The 17,795-nt window shown below is 43.9% G+C and overlaps 1 protein-coding gene across 1 annotated transcript in view; it reads left to right on the top strand.

The window, feature by feature from the left end:
* Nucleotides 1-5,548: 5,548 nt before the first annotated feature.
* The window catches only part of LOC310788689 (transcription intermediary factor 1-alpha-like), a gene marked incomplete at its 3' end in the record, with an annotated part of 100,428 nt that continues 88,181 nt past the window's right edge, over nt 5,549-17,795 (top strand). The window contains exons 1-2 of the mRNA XM_083650230.1: nt 5,549-5,648; nt 9,704-9,863. Coding sequence (XP_083506356.1) covers nt 9,803-9,863 — 61 coding nt within the window. The 5' untranslated portion in view covers nt 5,549-5,648; nt 9,704-9,802. The remainder of the gene's footprint in view (nt 5,649-9,703; nt 9,864-17,795) is intronic.

Here is a 17,795-nt window from a genome sequence, read left to right as displayed (position 1 = left end):
TCATTCACTGCCAACAACGTATGAACACGTTTTCAGAATCCAGCTGTTCCCTGCCAACAACGTGTTTACACGTTTTTGGCATCGATTTTTTTTTTTTGACGGTGGGTTGTGCATCTAAGCCTTTTACATCTCTTATATAATTATTGGAGCCACCGAACGTTTACAACCCATTCCACCGACCCACTAAGTGGCAACAGTGCTCTCCTTGCTAGAGGAAGGAAAGCATTTTTTTAACTTGTCAAGCCATTCTCAGCCCAGCCATTCTCCTTTTCGCGCTGATTGCTGGCGATGCGGGATTGCAAATTTACATAATAGATTCAGCCGATCTACTATGATCGGGTGATAGATTACAGGTGCAGGAACACACTTTGAAACACGCAGCATAAATATGACCAGAATCGCAAAAGCTTCTCTCAACCAAAACTCCAAACGAGCGAGTCCCTCCCGACTTCCTCAAACAGCGGCCCAGACATGCAGGCACAGCAAAGCACTGACTGGTGACAAGCTTGTCCGCCCACGGAGGGCGGAGTTGAAGCAACTCGAGAGGGAGGGAGAGAGAGAGAGAGAGAGAGAGAGAGAGAGAGAGGGAGGGAGAGCGAGAGGGAGGGAGAGAGAGAGAGAGAGCGAGAGGGGGAGGGAGAGAGAGAGAGAGAGAGCCAAAAATGAATGGTTAAAGTGACCCTTCCATCCAATTTCACAAAAAGCCGTTTATCTCTGAATATTATTTTTCACGCTAAAACCATGCTGTATTCAACTGCTAATGCTTACATAACTACTAACTCTACAAACTAACTCTTTTAGACAGAGAAAGTACACATTCTATTAGTACTTTTGAGATATTGTATGTTCACAAACTCCAAGCTGAAACGAATCCTCGGCTCTTATAAAATGAGCCATAATCCTCAAAAAACGGCTTGGCAGAAGCTAACTACAGCAAAGAAAAACGTCTGGCAGTCAATGTGTTAATAGAAAATTAAGATTCATGTCACATTTCTTATAATCTGTTACAAAGCATCTCTTCCCCTATGGGGTTTAATGTTTTTTTTGTATATGTCCCTTCCAAATAAACGAATAGAATAAAAATAAATAAACATCAAAATGTTATCCCTGGACAAGGAGTTTATAGCCTATAGACGAGTTTCCTGGGCCGTTCCTAGGGCGGCGCCATACTTGCTATTGTTGCTTTCGTCTTCCGGTTCAGGCAGCGTCACATCAGGAAGCACAGAGGTAGAGCCGAAATCTTAGCCTAGCCTAGCGAACATTTTATAAAGTCAACGTTAGTCACGCTAACGTTAGTTATTATGGGTTCCGGAACACATTGTGGCATTGTGGCTGTCACAATACATGGAAACGCCTGAACGAGTGGTTGGATAGAGAGAGTTTTGTTCATCGGCCACAAAACGGCAATGTCCCTCCCTGCACTCCAAGCATGTTAAATATAACGCTACACTACACTATAGCAAGACTGTCTGAGTGAGAATGCTCTTCTAAACACATCGGCTACTAATATATAATTATTTTTGTATCTCATGATGAGATTAGATCGGTAAAGAGTTTGGACAGACTGCTTCATTTGTTCATCCTCCTGAGTCGATGATGTTGCGCAGTGCTGACAGCGGTCAGCATGCGGACTTGCTGCACTCGTCATGTCGTGCAGCCGGACACACAGAGAGCATAATAGCCACCTACAGCCCTCGTCACAGATAAAGAGAGAGAGGGAGAAGGGTGGAGAGAGAAGCAAACAATTTTTTGCAGATCTCAAAAGCAGGTAAACCACTGTTTAATTAGTGACAATGTCAGAAGGAGGAGAGCAATGAGCGCCTCGTCAGTGCGTCTTGCAGCCTGGCTTGGGGCGGCTGGGTGTCGTGATGTGCTCTTCAAAGTGGAAATTCGGAAAGTACTGAGCTTTTAAAATTTGTTTCTGCTGGTTTTATTAGACTATTTCTGACACCTGCAGTAAGATAATTCATTTGAGAATTGTGAGCGTGAGTATGGGTTTTTTCCCTCCATATTTCCCCCTTCTGCAATGCGTGCAGCTCCTATCATAGCCTATCTCATAGTCTATCGGAGGAATGTATTTGTTCTGCTGGATGATTCAACAGCTTGTATTTTCGTTTTGTTAATGTGTTTTTTTCTGCTTGTAGATGTAAAAATAAACGCTTTCAAATGAAAATAATAAAGCATTTGTTGTGGTAATTGTTTAATGGGGCACAGACAGTCAAGTCAAATAGCCCATTTTGCTCGCATTTTCTCTACAACAACGCCCCGGAAGAAAAAAACATTTCCGCATTCAGGCTTAGCCTGAATGCGGAAATTAACCGGAACGGCCCAGGAAACTCTTCTATAGGTCTGGAGCCCAGAGACCTTCGAAGCCATGCCCACTCTACAGTTGTGGATTTTTGGCTGTAGATGAGGAAATTAGTTTGAGTTGAGTTTACACACAGTCCGTTTCTTTTAATCCGCCATCCGAAAAAAAAATCATCACGCACAGTAAAGCTTGCACACTGGTCCGATGCGTTTTATTATTATGTTCGTCGTTCTATTCGCAATACGAAACAAATAGTCCTCCTCTCCTGTATCCACGTTACAACGTGACTGACTGACAGATAGCAGCAGCAGCTGATCTGCAGCAGGCAGCGGTGATGTGGACTGCAGCTGGTCGGGGAATGTAACACAGGGCTCGATAGTAGCCTACCTTCACTTCGCCAAGCCGGCTGTGTTGCGCTGTGGCCGGGGAGAGAGAGGGGCCGGTGAGGTGAAGCGAGCCGCTCAGACTGGAGTGGACTCCAGCCGAGCGGGACTCGGCAACGTACCCTGCACCTCCGCGGCTTATTTTCAACTTGCATGTGTGACAAACTGTACAATTTCCACAATGAGGAGGACATGCTGGCGTGTGTTTCCTTTTGGCTGCTTGGGGTGCGCGCACGTCACGTGAATGCGTGCATTGTGCAGCTGCAGGTAATTGACCAAATAAAAAAAAGGGGAAAGCCGACCGGCGCACAGAATCGGCTATGTGGACTGACCGGAGCCGGTCACCGGTCGGGGCCGATCACGTGAAAATCGGCCATTTCCGGTCACGTGCCGATCGATCGGTGCATCCCTAAAGTAAATGCATGATAGCTGTGGGATATACTGGAAATAATTGTTTTATATTCATTGTATTTACACAAAAAAGAAAACCTCTGTCCAGTAACCTGGAACACTTTTATTTTGAGATGTTTTTGAGTGAGATCGTCCTACCTCATGCAAATGATAAGAAATGTGACATGAATCTTAATTTTCTATTAAAGCAAAGTAAAAAAAACAAAAATAACTTAAAAAAATAACCCGTCAATTATTGTTCTTAGAAAGAGAATCGGTATCGGCAAGTCAGACTATTCAAAAATCAGAAATCGGAACCGGCTAAGAAAATGGCAATCGGTGCATCTCTAGTTTTAGGATTATGGCTGGGGTCGTTGATGATGGTGAAAAGTAAGCAGACTTTGCAGCAGTGAGGGCTTCTTTGTAGGTGGAGAGATGAAGTTTATAGGCTTCAAGGTGGACAGTGAGTGAAGTTTTCTTGCATAGTCGTTCCAGTTGGCGGCCAGTTTGTTTCATAGTGCAGAGGTGTTGAAGGAGATGGTTTTAGTTTTGCGGGGGGGCAATCACAATGAGTAATACACCCCGTTTATTTCTTTTGTAGTGACAGATGGCCTTAAACGCTACACTCACGTGACTTTTTTTTTTTTTAGTGCATCCAGCTCCTGTGGAATTAGAAACACCATAAACAGTAATATTTCCGACCAGTGAGAGGCAGCAATAAGGCATCTAGTCTGCTGGAAAGCTATCTGAAGAAGGGGAAGAAGAATGATGCTTTCTGAAAGGCTAGTTAGCTAGCTGTTAGCGATCATAGATGTTCTTTCTCCCTCTCGGTAAGATGTTATATGTTTGTGAACCTTGCTGCGCATCATATTACTTATTTGAGTGCATGGGAGAAGTCTCCTGCTGGTGTTGATGTCCAGTGTGATGGCAGAGAAACGTGTGTGCTGCGTCACGTGTAACATTAGAGGAGGCACATGTGTGCTCTGATGTCTTTGGCGCAGAAACGTCAAAGTACGAAATTTCCTGCTTTGCTTCTGTGATTGGTCAAAGAGTTCGATGATTGACACGGACATCAACCAATCATTTGGGCTGAAAAATACATCAGTCAGTGGTGATAGGCTTAGTGATAGACCCTAATGAAGGATTAATTGGGGCTGGTTACTAGGCTAACATTTACCACCATTAAAACTCAATATTTAAATTGATAATTAATGAGGACAAACGTTAACATAATGGACGAACGTGTTGTGTCACGAAGTTGTGTCTCGAGGGAGAGTGGAATGTTGCCCATTAAAACAGCTGTCAATTCATGATACTTTCACATCTCTGAATTTTAATGCTTAATAATATACAATGCCAATGTTAAGGAATTAAATATATACCGTAAATTCCGGACTATAAGCCGCACCGGTGTATAAGCCGCACCTGCAAAGTTGACTGTTTTTTTTACATATATAAGCCGCACCGGACTATAAGCCGCGGGTGTTTTAATGGTTTTTTTTTTTTTTTTTTTTTTTTTTTTATTGTGTTTTAATGTTTAATTACCATATGTAAGGGTTCATGCACAGAGGGGATTGTCGGGAAAGAGATGGCTGTTTGAGGAAGCTCCCATTTATTAACATTTCAACAAAACAACATAACACAACACCACCTGTGTTTCTTTTTTACAGTGCACACAGTGTCATACAGTGTCATACAGTGTGGTGAAAAGAGGGCAAGAGAGGAAATTAAAACAGAAGTGGATTTATAGTTAGAAAGAGTGCTAAAAAAGAGAGATTTTTTTTTTTTTTTTTTTTTGAATTTACGGTAAATAATGCTACACAATAAATACAAATATAGAAATAAATTGTTACAGTTCAGTACCGTTTGTTTATAATGATGATTAGATTCTTTGTTTCCCTTTAAAAAAAAATCGATATCGGGCAGATCGTTTATTTCATTTTGCAATCGGTGCATCCCTACTACGCAGTTTCTCTATGGGGAAACACATGTTAAAACTACAATAAAAAAAAACGTAAAAGAGGCAGGTTCAGTAAGGCATGTCTTGTTCATTGTGGTTACAGAGGGAGCAGAGCAGTGAGGTGGCGTGTTGTGTCGTCCGGGGCATGGCCTCGGCCTCCGGCAGCACCATGGCCTCCTTGCTGACCTCCAGCTCGACCCCCGTGACTGCCAGCTTGACCTCCGTGACCTCCAGCTCGACCCTCGTGCCCCCCAGCTTGACCTTCAGCTTGACCCCTGTGACCTTCTGCTCGACCCCCATGACCCCCGGCTTGACCTTCAGCGTGACCCCTGGCTTGACCTTCAGCTCGACCCCCGTGATCCCCGGCTTGACCTTCAGCGCGACCCCTGTGACCCCCGGCTTGACCTTCAGCCCGACCCCTGTGTCACCCGGCTTGACCTTCACACCGGCCCCCGTGTCACCCGGCTTGACCTTCAGCACGACCCCTAGCTTGACCTCCGTGATCCCCGGGGGCAACGGGGGCCTCCTCAACGTGACCCAGGTGGAGGAGCTGAAGAACTTTGTCGTCACCTTCAGACAGAGACGCACCAAGCTGGGCTTCACCCAGGTAAAACCGGGAGGAGAGAGTGTGTGTGTGTGTGTGTGTGCGCCTGTGCGTGGGCGTGTGTGTATGTATAGGTGTATATGTGTTAGGGATGGGCATCGAATTTCGAATTTTCGAATAATCGTTGTTATTACCAAGGTCGACTTTTATTATTCAAATTCGAAATTCGTTTATTGAAAAAAAATTTTTTTTTTTTTTTTTCTTTTTTTGTTAGTGAAATGTTGCATTGTCTCCCCTGATTCTAAGTATAGTCGAATCGCTTGGTTTGAGCAAGTAAAACAATTTTTATAAGCAACCTCTCCCTCTTCATGGGATTTCATCCGCCATTCATTTTTCCATAAACCTTGCTTAAAATGCTTATAAAAATAGTTTTACTTGATCAAACCAAGCGATTCGACTATACTTAGAATCAGGGGAGACAATGCAACATTTCACTCACAAAAAAAAAAAAAAAAAAAAAAAAAAATCTTTTTTTTTACATTTTTTTTTTTTTTCGAATTTCGATTAAAAGTCGACTTTGGCCAGCGAATTTCGAATAGTGTTTTTGCTAGAAATGCCCATCCCTAATATGTGTGTGTGTGTATGTACTGACACCTCTGTGTGGAATGAGGCATCCTGGGAGTTGGAGTGACAGCAGTGACAGCCATTTCATGGTGAGTGAAGGGTTTTGTTTCAATAAAGGTTTCGAGATTTATCATTTCAAAACGGTTACACGTATCCAAATTCTTTTTACAACTTTAGATCAGGGAAGTCCAGAGATGACCCAGAAAAAGTTTGGGCTCATTCAGGCAAATGGCCTAGGACGAGTTGGCAAAAATAGGTTTTTGAGAAAATGCAAGATCTAGCAGACTGAAATGGGCGTGGCCTAGTTGGTTAGATGCATAATGCTCCAGGCAATCCAGTAGACGTGGAATTTTGATTCTAGGGCTCACGGTTAATAAGTTATGAACCACAAAACATGGAATTGGCTGTTATAGCACCACCATCTGGTGGATTAATATAATTGTTTTTCTCTGAGTAGTGGCTAACATGTTGAACGTATGTGGAAGGTTTGAGTGATGTGGGGCTTATGATTTCTGAGATCCACACACTTTTAGGTCAGGACAAGAACAAAAATAAACGCACAAAAGTTTAGAAATTTATCATTTCAAAACTGTTTCAGTTGGGGTGATTTGGCCAAATGGTTTAGGAGGAGTTTGCAAAAATAGATTTTTGAGAAAATCCAAAATGGCAGAAAATCTAGCAGACGGAAATGGGCGTGGCCTAGTAGGTTAGATGCATGATGCTCCAGGGAAATCAGTAGATTTGGAATTACGATTCTACGGCTCGTGGTTCAGAAGTTATGGACAAAAATGTGAAATTGGATTGGTGTAATTTTTTTCTCTGAGGAGTGGGTGATGTCTTGTAGAAAGTTTGGGTGATGGGGGGGCGTATGGTTTCTGAGATCCACACACTTTTAGGGCAGATAAAGAACAAAAGCAAATACACAAAAGTTTAGACATTTCTCATTTCAAAACTGTTTCACTTATCCAAAATCCTTTGAAAACTTTGGGTCGGAGTAGTCCATAGATGACACAGAAAAAATTTCGTGTGATTTGGCCAAACGGTCTAGGAGGAGTTAGCAAAAGTAGGTTTTTGATCAAATTCAAAATGGCGGAAAATCTAGTCACACGCAAACGGGCGGGGCCTATATGGATAGATGCGTTTTGATCCAAGGAATCCCTGAGAAGTGAAATTTTGAGTATAGGACACACGGTTCAGAAGATATTGGCCATCACGTGAAATGGTCTGTTATAGCGCCACCATCTGGCCGATATGGGTCATTTTCTGTTTCTGAGTAGTGAGTCACATTTCCAATCTATGTGCCCAGTCTGGCTACGCTGAGCATTACAGTTTCTGCTGCTACATACAGTTTTAGCAGAGAATAATAAAAAAAGAAAAACAATATTAATCGTAAAAATTACAATAGGGATCCACGCACTTTGTGGGGAAGGTATTGTAGGAAATTTATCATTATACCCCATTTAAAGGAATTATTTACACCTATACGATCACTGCTTTAATATAAAATCTATACGATCATTGCTTTAAAATCACTGAAGTATTATACTTAGGGGCACTTTACATGAGGACGGTTTCCTATGGAAACGGGGAATTATTTTATCGTTAGTGCCTCCCGTTAAGACGGCGACGGCGAATTCGCGCTTAGGAAACGACACATTTTAAAACCACCCTCCAGAGTGAAATTGTTGGTGACGCTCCCCGCTGAGCGCTCCATGTAATCGCTTTGGAACGGCACATTTCAAAAACTCTGACGTGCCTGCACAGGCGACACACGCCATAGCCGTGCGTGAGTTGGCAACCAAATAAAATGTCAGTATGAATGAAATTTGGCAACATTCAGAATTAAGCTACACTGCGGCCAACTTCAGTTACATGTTCATAACGTTACTGCTGCGAGGAGCCGATGGCTGTACCCGGTCGGCATTTAACGTTAGTTACAAAAGCACCTCGACAGTGTTTTCTCACTGCCAGTAGCCTAACTACAACAGTAGGGTTTGACAGATAGCTAGTCCGACAGCACAGTCTGACTGTGCTGCGCTGACCGGGAGCCTCCCGGTCCTCGCTGCTCGTTAAAGATTTCCAATAGGCGTTATTCTGATAAACTGGTCACATATATGTTACATTCTCACCCGACAAATTTTAAAACTTTAAAACAGTTTGGGGGTTTTTTTTGCTTGAAAAAAGCTTTTTGGCAAGTCTAAATGACTGCGGTAGGCATACTCTACTTCCGCGTTTAAAACAGGAAAGACGATTACAAAATTACGTCATGCAGAACGTCCTTGTATGGGCAAAGAATAAGGTGATCACACTGCCACCTAGCGACCTGGCATGTACATTACGGCGTTTTAAAAATTCAACAGCGCTCATGTAAACAGGGAGAAGGTGTGAAGGAAACGCTATTGTGTCATTTCTTTCAGAAACTGTCCTCGTGTAAAGGGCCCCTTAGAGTACAACCGGTTAAGGTTCTATTAGAGGGGTTTTCCCCACAACTGGTGGGTTTTCCCGAGTCAAGTTGTAGGTTTTAGCTAACTTGAACTCAAATATAGTTAAACAAGGCCACATGCACGTAGCAGTTAGGCCAACTAAATAGATAAAATAGAGCGTGTTAATTAGTAATAGGAATGGTCTTTCGTGTCTTAGAATAGAATGCTAATAAAGTGTGTGATATTAGTTAATGGAGCTTTTCTCCATAATGTGTGTAATAGTGTTAAACTACATCTTATGTAATGAATGTTGTTTTCATTAGCTGATGATGACAGTTTTGTGGTGTAACGATGACACAGCAAAAGCTGAGTCACGAAGAACTTCTTCCAGAAGGACGGCTGTCATCTGATAAGAAGAGGCCCCTCCCCTCCTTATCATCTGCGCCTAATGTATTTCTCTATAAGTGTGTTGATTTTCCTTGTTTAATTTGGACTTGTCTCGACTCAACTGTGAGTCATGTCATGCTACTGAACTTTTGTCTGCTGCAATTAAAACCACGAAAGACCTTTGCTGGTTTTTCCCTGAGGATCATTTTTCATCTCCACCACTGTCCGACTTGGTTAATTTTAGCAAGATCTAAAATTGCCCTAACGGGTATGATGGCAAATATTAGTGGTTTTGATACCGTGACTTTTTCAAACCGTGGTATACCTTCAAACCGGAAACTGCTGCATCCATAGACTCACATAACTGTATAGATCCCCGTTATGAGGTCAGTTGATCAAAATAACGCATATTTCGAAATCTGATTTACTTTCTGGAGGCTTAGCAGCAGCTAAGAGGCTGCAGGCTCACACCATAAATGTATTAAAATAACACAAGCCAGGCGGATGGTCAGCTGGGCTGCACCACGTGACGCACCACGTGCAGTACACTGATTTCCCAGAATGCTCTGGGAAACATTACCCGGAATTAAGTGAATGAAGGCTTCATTTTGTGGTCTCAAAAACCAATGTGTGACGTCATGCTCATTTCATCCATACTATTTACTATCAATGGTCTCGCTGCAGGGAGACATCGCCGTGGTGCTGAACAGAGCGTACGGCTGTATAGGCCTCAAACAGGATACCATCTCCAGGTTTGAGGGGCTGGCCCTGAACTTTAAAAAAATGAGCCAACTCAAACAGCTGCTGCAGCCACTGCTCACCAAGTGGATGCAGAGTGACGCAGGTAAGCACCCACACAGAGCTATCTATCTATCTATCTATCTATCTATCTATCTATCTATCTTACATCTTACATACATGCATATATACTGGCACATAACTGTGTATATATATGTATATATTAGGGATTCCGCTAGACTTTTTTCTGGACAGCCTATAACGGTAACATTCCAGAATTCCGGCCATATAGAATATTTACCGGCCAGTTAAAATGTATTGAAAAAAGGTAGATGTAATCATTTCTTAAAGTCGAGCTGAACCCAAGAATGACTTTTCTTTTCTTTTAGTTCAAATACCTGGGCAGTGCACCTATTTAATAATGTATGCAAAACAAATCACAACAATCTAATAATCTCTTTAGTTTTTCCCACTTTTTCACATCAAAAGTTCGTTTTTCAAGATTTCATTGATAACAGTAATTTACAGTTTGCTGACGTCACCCTGTACTATCAAATTTCTACCCCATTTCAACCAATCATATCACGACATGCAGCTGTCAATCAAATCTTCATTTCTGGATAATTTTCTCTTCCAAATGAAGTAGAAAATGGCGCCTAGTGCCTCTCATCTGGCAGAATTCCTATTAGGGTTGTGCGATGTCAGGAATTTATCCATCGTGATTATTTTACAGTGAAACATCGTTTTGCACGATGCCATCGTCATTGGGGTGGGGGTTGGGGGAATAATTAATTATTTATTAAGTCGCTGCGTTGCTGTAATGCGTTCACGTTAACAGGACAGCTGAGCCTGAGCTCTACATGATACCAGCGGGCTTGAATACTGCTCTGTGCTACAGCACAGAGCCACGCGACTGAAGTGGGCATCGGCTGTCACTATAGCAATTTGAACGGCGCAAAACTAACGTTAACGTTACTCACCAACAACGTGTGTCTGTTTAATTTAACTAGCTGGCAGAAAACCGACTGAATTACTGGCTGATATAACGTTAGATTCGCCTGGCTCTGGCTCAAGCAGTACTGCTGTAACAGCTAGCAGTAGCCTAGCTGCTGCTGCTGCTCGATTTCTCTCTCCAGTCTCCTCAACCCTCTCTTATTAGGTTCAAAAGCCCACGCGAATCTAACGTTATATCCGCCAGTAATTCTGTCACTTTTCTGCCAGCTAGTTAAATTCAACACACACACGTTGTTGGTCAGGATCTGACTGTAACGTTAACGTTAGCCTGCGCAGTTCAATATTGCTATTGTTTCACTTTCACTTTCACTTTTGAAACAGGCGAGTTAAATTCACATTTGAGGACTTGTACTCACTGTGGGTTGAAAACAGGAAAGAACGTGAGGTTTCTTCTTTCTCTTAAAAGTTTTCACAACAAAAGAACTGACTTCTCGTGCACGGGGGATGCCCCGGTGACATTAAACAAGCACACCCAGTGCAGAGAAGCAGTAGAGCGGAGGAGGGGGAGGGGAGGCTTCTCTGAGTCTGAACTGGGGGCGCTCGTTTAATGCTGCCGGCGCGTCCCCCACGCGTCACGGTAAGTGGACTTGGTATGTTTTATTATTAAAACGGCACAAATTTAATTCGAACAGATAATTAATCACGATGATCCGATGTAGAAGGCTCAGAGGTCGATGGGGGGTCGGCCAATCACGATGGTCGATGCCATCGTCCATCGTGCCAACCCTAATTCCTATCCCATAAACTAACTACTAACTTGGCCAATTGTTAGAAACATGAACAAAAAACAAAAACTATAATCTCTAAGAATGCAAAGAAATGTAACTGGCTCGTTAAAACGCGCATTCCAGGTGTAGAATTATTCAATTTGATTTAATTTGATACGCACATTAATAAGGCTTAATGTGCACATCGAATTATGGGACACCACCCCGATTTATGTATTTATAAACACATCTTGCCGTGGGATACAAGTAGGAGCACTTATCAGTGCTTATCTGAAGGAAATGAATTCTTTCTTTGATGAAACGATTCCAAGTGTCTGATTTCACTCAAATAATTCAATGAGAGAGATGAATCATTACCTTCAAAACATAAAGTATTTATTTCAAAATCACCAGCTGAAACATTACACCAGCCATCTCCTTATAGCTCGAAACACACTGATTCATCAACAAATACCACATAAAAGGTTCACCAATTCATCACACCGTATAGATTGATTACACAAAGTGGTTATAGGTACATTCATAAACATTAATAAGACACATCCGATGATTAACTCGATAAATAGAAGGGGAAAAGAGAAACTAGATTTGGTTTGAAAAACACTAGTTTAATCTTATCAACTCTAAGGCTTATGGACTGCACCGAACTCATTTCACCGCACTTCTGTGAACAATCAATGTAGTGAAGAGGCGCCGGGAGAGGGCGACCCGCTGAGCGCTCCGTAACTTCCTAGACAAATAGGCTTTTTTATTTAGTGTAAACGCGTTTTAATTTAATTTCGTTGCCTCGATTCGCTTTGTAAATACCTAGTGTATATAACAGTGTTTTTAAATAGTGTACATAGTAGCGTCTTCGCACTTTTCTTTGCAAGAAACTACACAGGCGGCTGTTCGCTGCAGCCGTCCGCTCCCCACAATGGAGGAGAACAAAGAAGCCGACACCAGCGTCGGGCAAAAATACAACAGGGACGCGCTGATCCAATTCAGGAACACACGGATCTATCCCAACAGTAACTGGCGAGCTCCAGACCTCACGGAATTTCCTGAACTTATAAAATACCAACGGAAAAGAGGTAGGAGAGGTGGCATACTCGCCCGCCTAAGAAGGCGCGCCAACAAGCCCCCGTTACCCAGCATCTTACTGGCAAATGTCCAATCTCTGGAGAACAAGCTTTGTGAATTAAGAGCGCGAGCACAATTCCAAAAAGACATAGCGCGATGTAACGTTTTATGTCTGACTGAAACCTGGCTCACCCCTGATACAACGGATCACTCTATCACTCTACCAGGATTCAATGTATTCAGAGCAGACAGAGATGAACGATCCGGGAAAATGAAAGGCGGAGGCGTCTGTCTAATGATTAACGGAAACTGGTGTGTAAACACCACAGACATTGGGAAACACTGCTCAGCAGATCTTGAATATGTAATGGTACAATGCGTGCCGTTCTGGAGTCCGAGGGAATTCACGACAGTCACCATCATGGGTGTATACGTTCCTCCACAAGCGAACGTGACTGTCGCACTGAAAGAGCTGCAACGCGCCATCAGCGCACAGGAGACAAAACAACCCGAAATGGCCCTGGTGGTGACTGGGGATTTTAACAGGGCAAACCTGAGAGGCAGAATGCACACATTGTACCAGCACATTCACTTCCCCACGCGAGGCAGTAACACACTGGACAAATGTTACTCAAACATCCGACATGGCTATAAAGCCGTCCCTCGCCCCCCTTTCGGCAAATCGGACCACGCCTCCATTCTACTTGTACCCAGGTACCAACAAAAACTAAAAAGACAACCCCCAGCATTCCGAACCGCCCACTGCTGGTCAGACCAATCAGACGACATCCTGAGGGACTGCTTTGACCAAGTGGTGTGGGAGGAGTTCAAAGCTGCAGGAGACCTGGGCGAGTATGCAGATACGGTGTCATGCTTCATAAAGAAGTGCACCGACGACATAGTCCCCACAAAAAGAGTCAAAATAATGCCGAACCAAAAGCCTTGGGTCAACAGCGACGTCAGGGCTGCCCTTCACGCCAGGACCACCGCCTTCAGCTCTGGCACAACTGACCAATACAAGCAGGCACAATATGCCCTCCGGACCGCTATAAAAATAGCACGGAGAGATTATGGAAGGCAGCTGGAGTCAAAACTGGACACTAACAACCCCAGACACCTGTGGAGAGGGCTCCATGCTGCCACAGACTTCAAAGAGGTGAAACGACAGAACCCCAGCACGTCACCCACCCTACCGGACGAACTCAACGCGTTCTACGCTAGGTTCGACCCCTCTGCCAGAGCGCCTCCCCTCCCCCCCCCCCCCCTCTCCCACCCCTCTCCCCCCCCCATCACCCCCCCCTCCCTCCTCCCCCCCACCACCCCTCCTCCTCCCCTCCCCACCCCCCCTCCTCTCCTCCCCCCCCACCTCTCCCCCCATCACCCCTCTCCTCCTCTCCTCCCCCCCCTGCCACCTCTCCCTCGCCCACCAGCTGGCAGCCGTGTACACAGACATCTTCAACCAGTCCCTCTCCCTCCGACGAGTTCCCTCCTGCTTCAAGGCAGCAACAATCATCCCCATTCCCAAACAGCAAAAAGTGACCAGCCTCAATGACTGGCGCCCTATAGCCCTCACGCCAATAGCCAGCAAGTGCCTTGAAAAGCTGGTCATATCAAAGATCCGCCCCACACTCCCCCCGGACCACGACCCGCTACAGTTTGCATACCGCCCCAACAGGAGCACAGCGGATGCAGTGGCACACGTGCTCCACACCGCCCTGTCCCACCTGGAGGGGAAGGACACCTATGTGAGAATGCTGTTCGTGGACTACAGCTCAGCATTCAACACCATAGTACCCTCCAGGCTGGTAAGCAAACTCAGGGACCTGGGACTAAACACAGCGATGTGCGACTGGATCCTGGACTTCCTGACAGACCGCCGCCAGGTGGTGAGGGTGGGCAACCTCACCTCCTCCCCGCTGACCATCAGCATAGGAGCGCCCCAGGGGTGCGTCTCCAGCCCCTTCTGGTACGACCTCTACACCCACGACTGCGTGGCGACTCAAACTTCAAACACCATCGTGAAGTTTGCAGACGACACAGCAGTCGTGGGGCTGATCTCGGGGGGCGACGAGACGGCCTACAGAGAGGAGGTGAGGGTCCTGGAACAATGGTGCCAGGACAACCACCTCTCTCTGAACGTCTCCAAGACCAAGGAGATCATTGTGGACTACAGGAGAGGGGGGGGCACACACCCCCCAATCACCATCAACGGCACAGTGGTGGAAAGGGTGGACAGCTTCAAGTACCTGGGAGTCAACATCCACCAGGACCTGACCTGGGCCGGCCACACCGCCACTGTTGTCAAAAAGGCCCAACAGCAAATACACGGACTCAGGCGCCTGAAGAAGTTTGGGCTAAGGAAAGAAATCCTCAGGGACTTCTACAGAGGCACCATTGAAAGCCTGCTGACTGGCTGCTTCACCGCCTGGTACGGGAACTGTACCACCATGGACCGCAGGGCGCTACGGAGGGTGAGGCGCGCGGCCCAGCACGTAACAGGAGACGAGTTGCCAGAACTGCACGAACTGTATAACCAGCGGTGCCTCAGGAGGTCCCTGAAGATCATCAAAGACACAAACCATCCCCACAACAGCCTGTTCTCCCTGCTACCCTCAGGGAGGAGATACAGGGTTCCAAAAGCACGCACAAATCGCTTGAGGAACAGTTTCTTCCCGCAGGCCACGAGACTCCTTAACATACACAAATAGTGTAGTAGTCGTACCGTACCGTACTGCAGCTGCTACCATTATGTATGCCTAATGTTTAATTGTATGTCTAACAAGGTACATGCTATTTGCACCTGTATGTCAATTACGTCGAATTTAAAATGTCTGAACACGTCTAACGTATGCACAATGCCTAATGTTTAATTGTATGTTTAATAAGGTACATGCTATTTGCACTGTATGTCAAATACGTCGAATTAAAATGTCCGAACATGTCTAACGTATGCACATAACATGTGCACCTATGTGCAATGAATATGCCACTGACTTGTCTTATCGCTATTCTGCCTCATTGCCTATTGCTGCTTAGTATTGCTTACTGATGCCTATTTCTTATTGCCTATTGCTCATTGCTTGTTGCCTATTTGTACTATGTCGTAAACGGAGTCCACAGCACAAGAATTTCACACGTGATACTTGTACCATGGAGTGACAATAAAAATCTTGAATCTTGAATCTTGAATCTTGAATCTTGAATCTTGAAACAATCAGGAATCAGTCTACAACCTGAGACGGTCTCGGCTGTAACAGGGCGCGTGGGGTCGCATCCGTCACACACCGTCGCTCAGATTAGCAAATCTGTCTTTCCTTACTTTGTTTGAAGAGGGCTGTAACAGGCACTTCGGTGAAAGGTGATGTTCTCCCAGGCTGTGGTTAGGGATGGGCATCGAATTTCGAATTTTCGAATAATCGTTGTTATTATCAAGGTCGACTTTTATTATTGAAATTCGAAATTCGGAAAAAAAAAAAAAGTTTTTTTTTTTTTTTTTTTTAGTGAAATGTTGCATTGTCTCCCCTGATTCTAAGTATAGTCAAATCGCTTGGTTTGAGCAAGTAAAACAATTTTTATAAGCATTTTAAGCAAGGTTTATGGAAAAATGAATGGCGGATGAAATCCCATGAAGAGGGAGAGGGGGTGACTTTGGCACCCCTTTGGCACTCAGACCTGAGCCTACTAAATATTTAATGAACCACTCATGATTGTCAAAACTGTTTTTTATTTTCGAAAATGTCAATGTAAAAAAAAAAAAAATGTAAAAAAAAAAAAAAAAAAAAAAATTACATTTTGAATTTTTTTTACATTTTTATTTTTATTTTCGAAATTCGAATTAAATTCGAATTTGGCCAGCGAATTTCGAATAGTGTTTTTGCTAGAAATGCCCATCCCTAGCTGTGGTACAGGTCGGCGTCTGGTGTGTGCAGGCCGAAGAATGGTCCGAGAGCCTTCTATTTAGACGCTTATCAAAATGGTCACTATCTTTTCCTCTCGAGTAAAAGGAGGAAAAGTCTATACTCGTTTTAAACTCGTTAAGAAAATAAACAAAAGCTATGAAAATAGATGATACTTTATAAACGCAAGACGTCTCTGGCTTTTATACAGGAATCACTTTTTCTTAAGCTACAAAACAAATCGGAAGCAATGCTAAGCGAATCGGCTTGTCTCTTCAGAGCTCCGCGGCCGCAGGAAGCAAAGAGAGGACAAAGCCCGGAGTGTGTTCAAAGGTGGAACCTCTTGGATCCACCTCACTTTTCTTGTTTCAGTTGAAGAGCACGCTATCACTCTCGAGGTGTCGTTAAGTACCCCGGGATCGGTATGCAAATAAGCTGGGCTGTTCCCAAAAGACATAACAGATCACTTTAACCATTGGTGTAAAGAAAATAATCTTTACGTCTCCAATTTCCCCATTCAAAATAGAGTCAATCATTCAAGTTATATATGAATTATATTTCTGTTTATAGGGCATTAAAAATAGTTATTCCCTAAATGAGTTTATCACTTTTAAACAATCCTCCTGCATAGTCTGACAAACATGAAGACACATGGTATTATTCAAACTCAGTCAAAGTATAACTATGGCCTTTTCATATATAGGAGATAGGCCTGGGATACATTTAATATCAAAATAAGAAAAGAAAAACATCTTTTGTCAAGGACATTGACAAGGCGGCAGTGTATTTTATTCCCCACTAGGGGGCACTATGGTTCCACCCATGAAAGTATGAAACTTGGATAAAAACACAACTTTGCCTATGAAGGTCCAAAATAAACAGTAAACGCGTGTATTTTATCAGAATAACATTTTCTATAACATGAACCTTCATTTTATAGGTAAACATAGTTCCTTCACATATTTTCATCATACTGAGTTTTCATGGTGACTTCTTGGAGGAAAACCAGATGGACATTCCTGTCTAGGGTCAATGTGTATTCGAATGATCAAATCACTCAGTCGTTGACAGGATGCTTGATTTAACACCCTCGAAACTGGCTTAATCCTGGCGGTTGTTGATGCTTCCTTTGAAGTCAAGAGTCTAGCAAAAGTCCCGGGAGATAAGAAAGTCATTCACTTGTTTTTACTATAAGAAAATGGTGTGAGTTATGACACTGTTTGGTACCAAGTCTGTTGTTCTTTTGTCTTCAACCATCTGGAGATGGTTTCAGGGATTCCTCACATGGGAGTGGGGGAAATCACCTCACATGAAAAGTTGAACCAAAATAACCCAGAT

Source organism: Poromitra crassiceps (assembly GCF_964638095.1).
Source record: "Poromitra crassiceps genome assembly, chromosome: 1".
NCBI lineage: Eukaryota > Metazoa > Chordata > Actinopteri > Beryciformes > Melamphaidae > Poromitra > Poromitra crassiceps.
The sequence above is the reverse complement of the archived record's forward strand: the minus strand, read 5'-3'. Positions and strand labels throughout refer to the sequence as shown.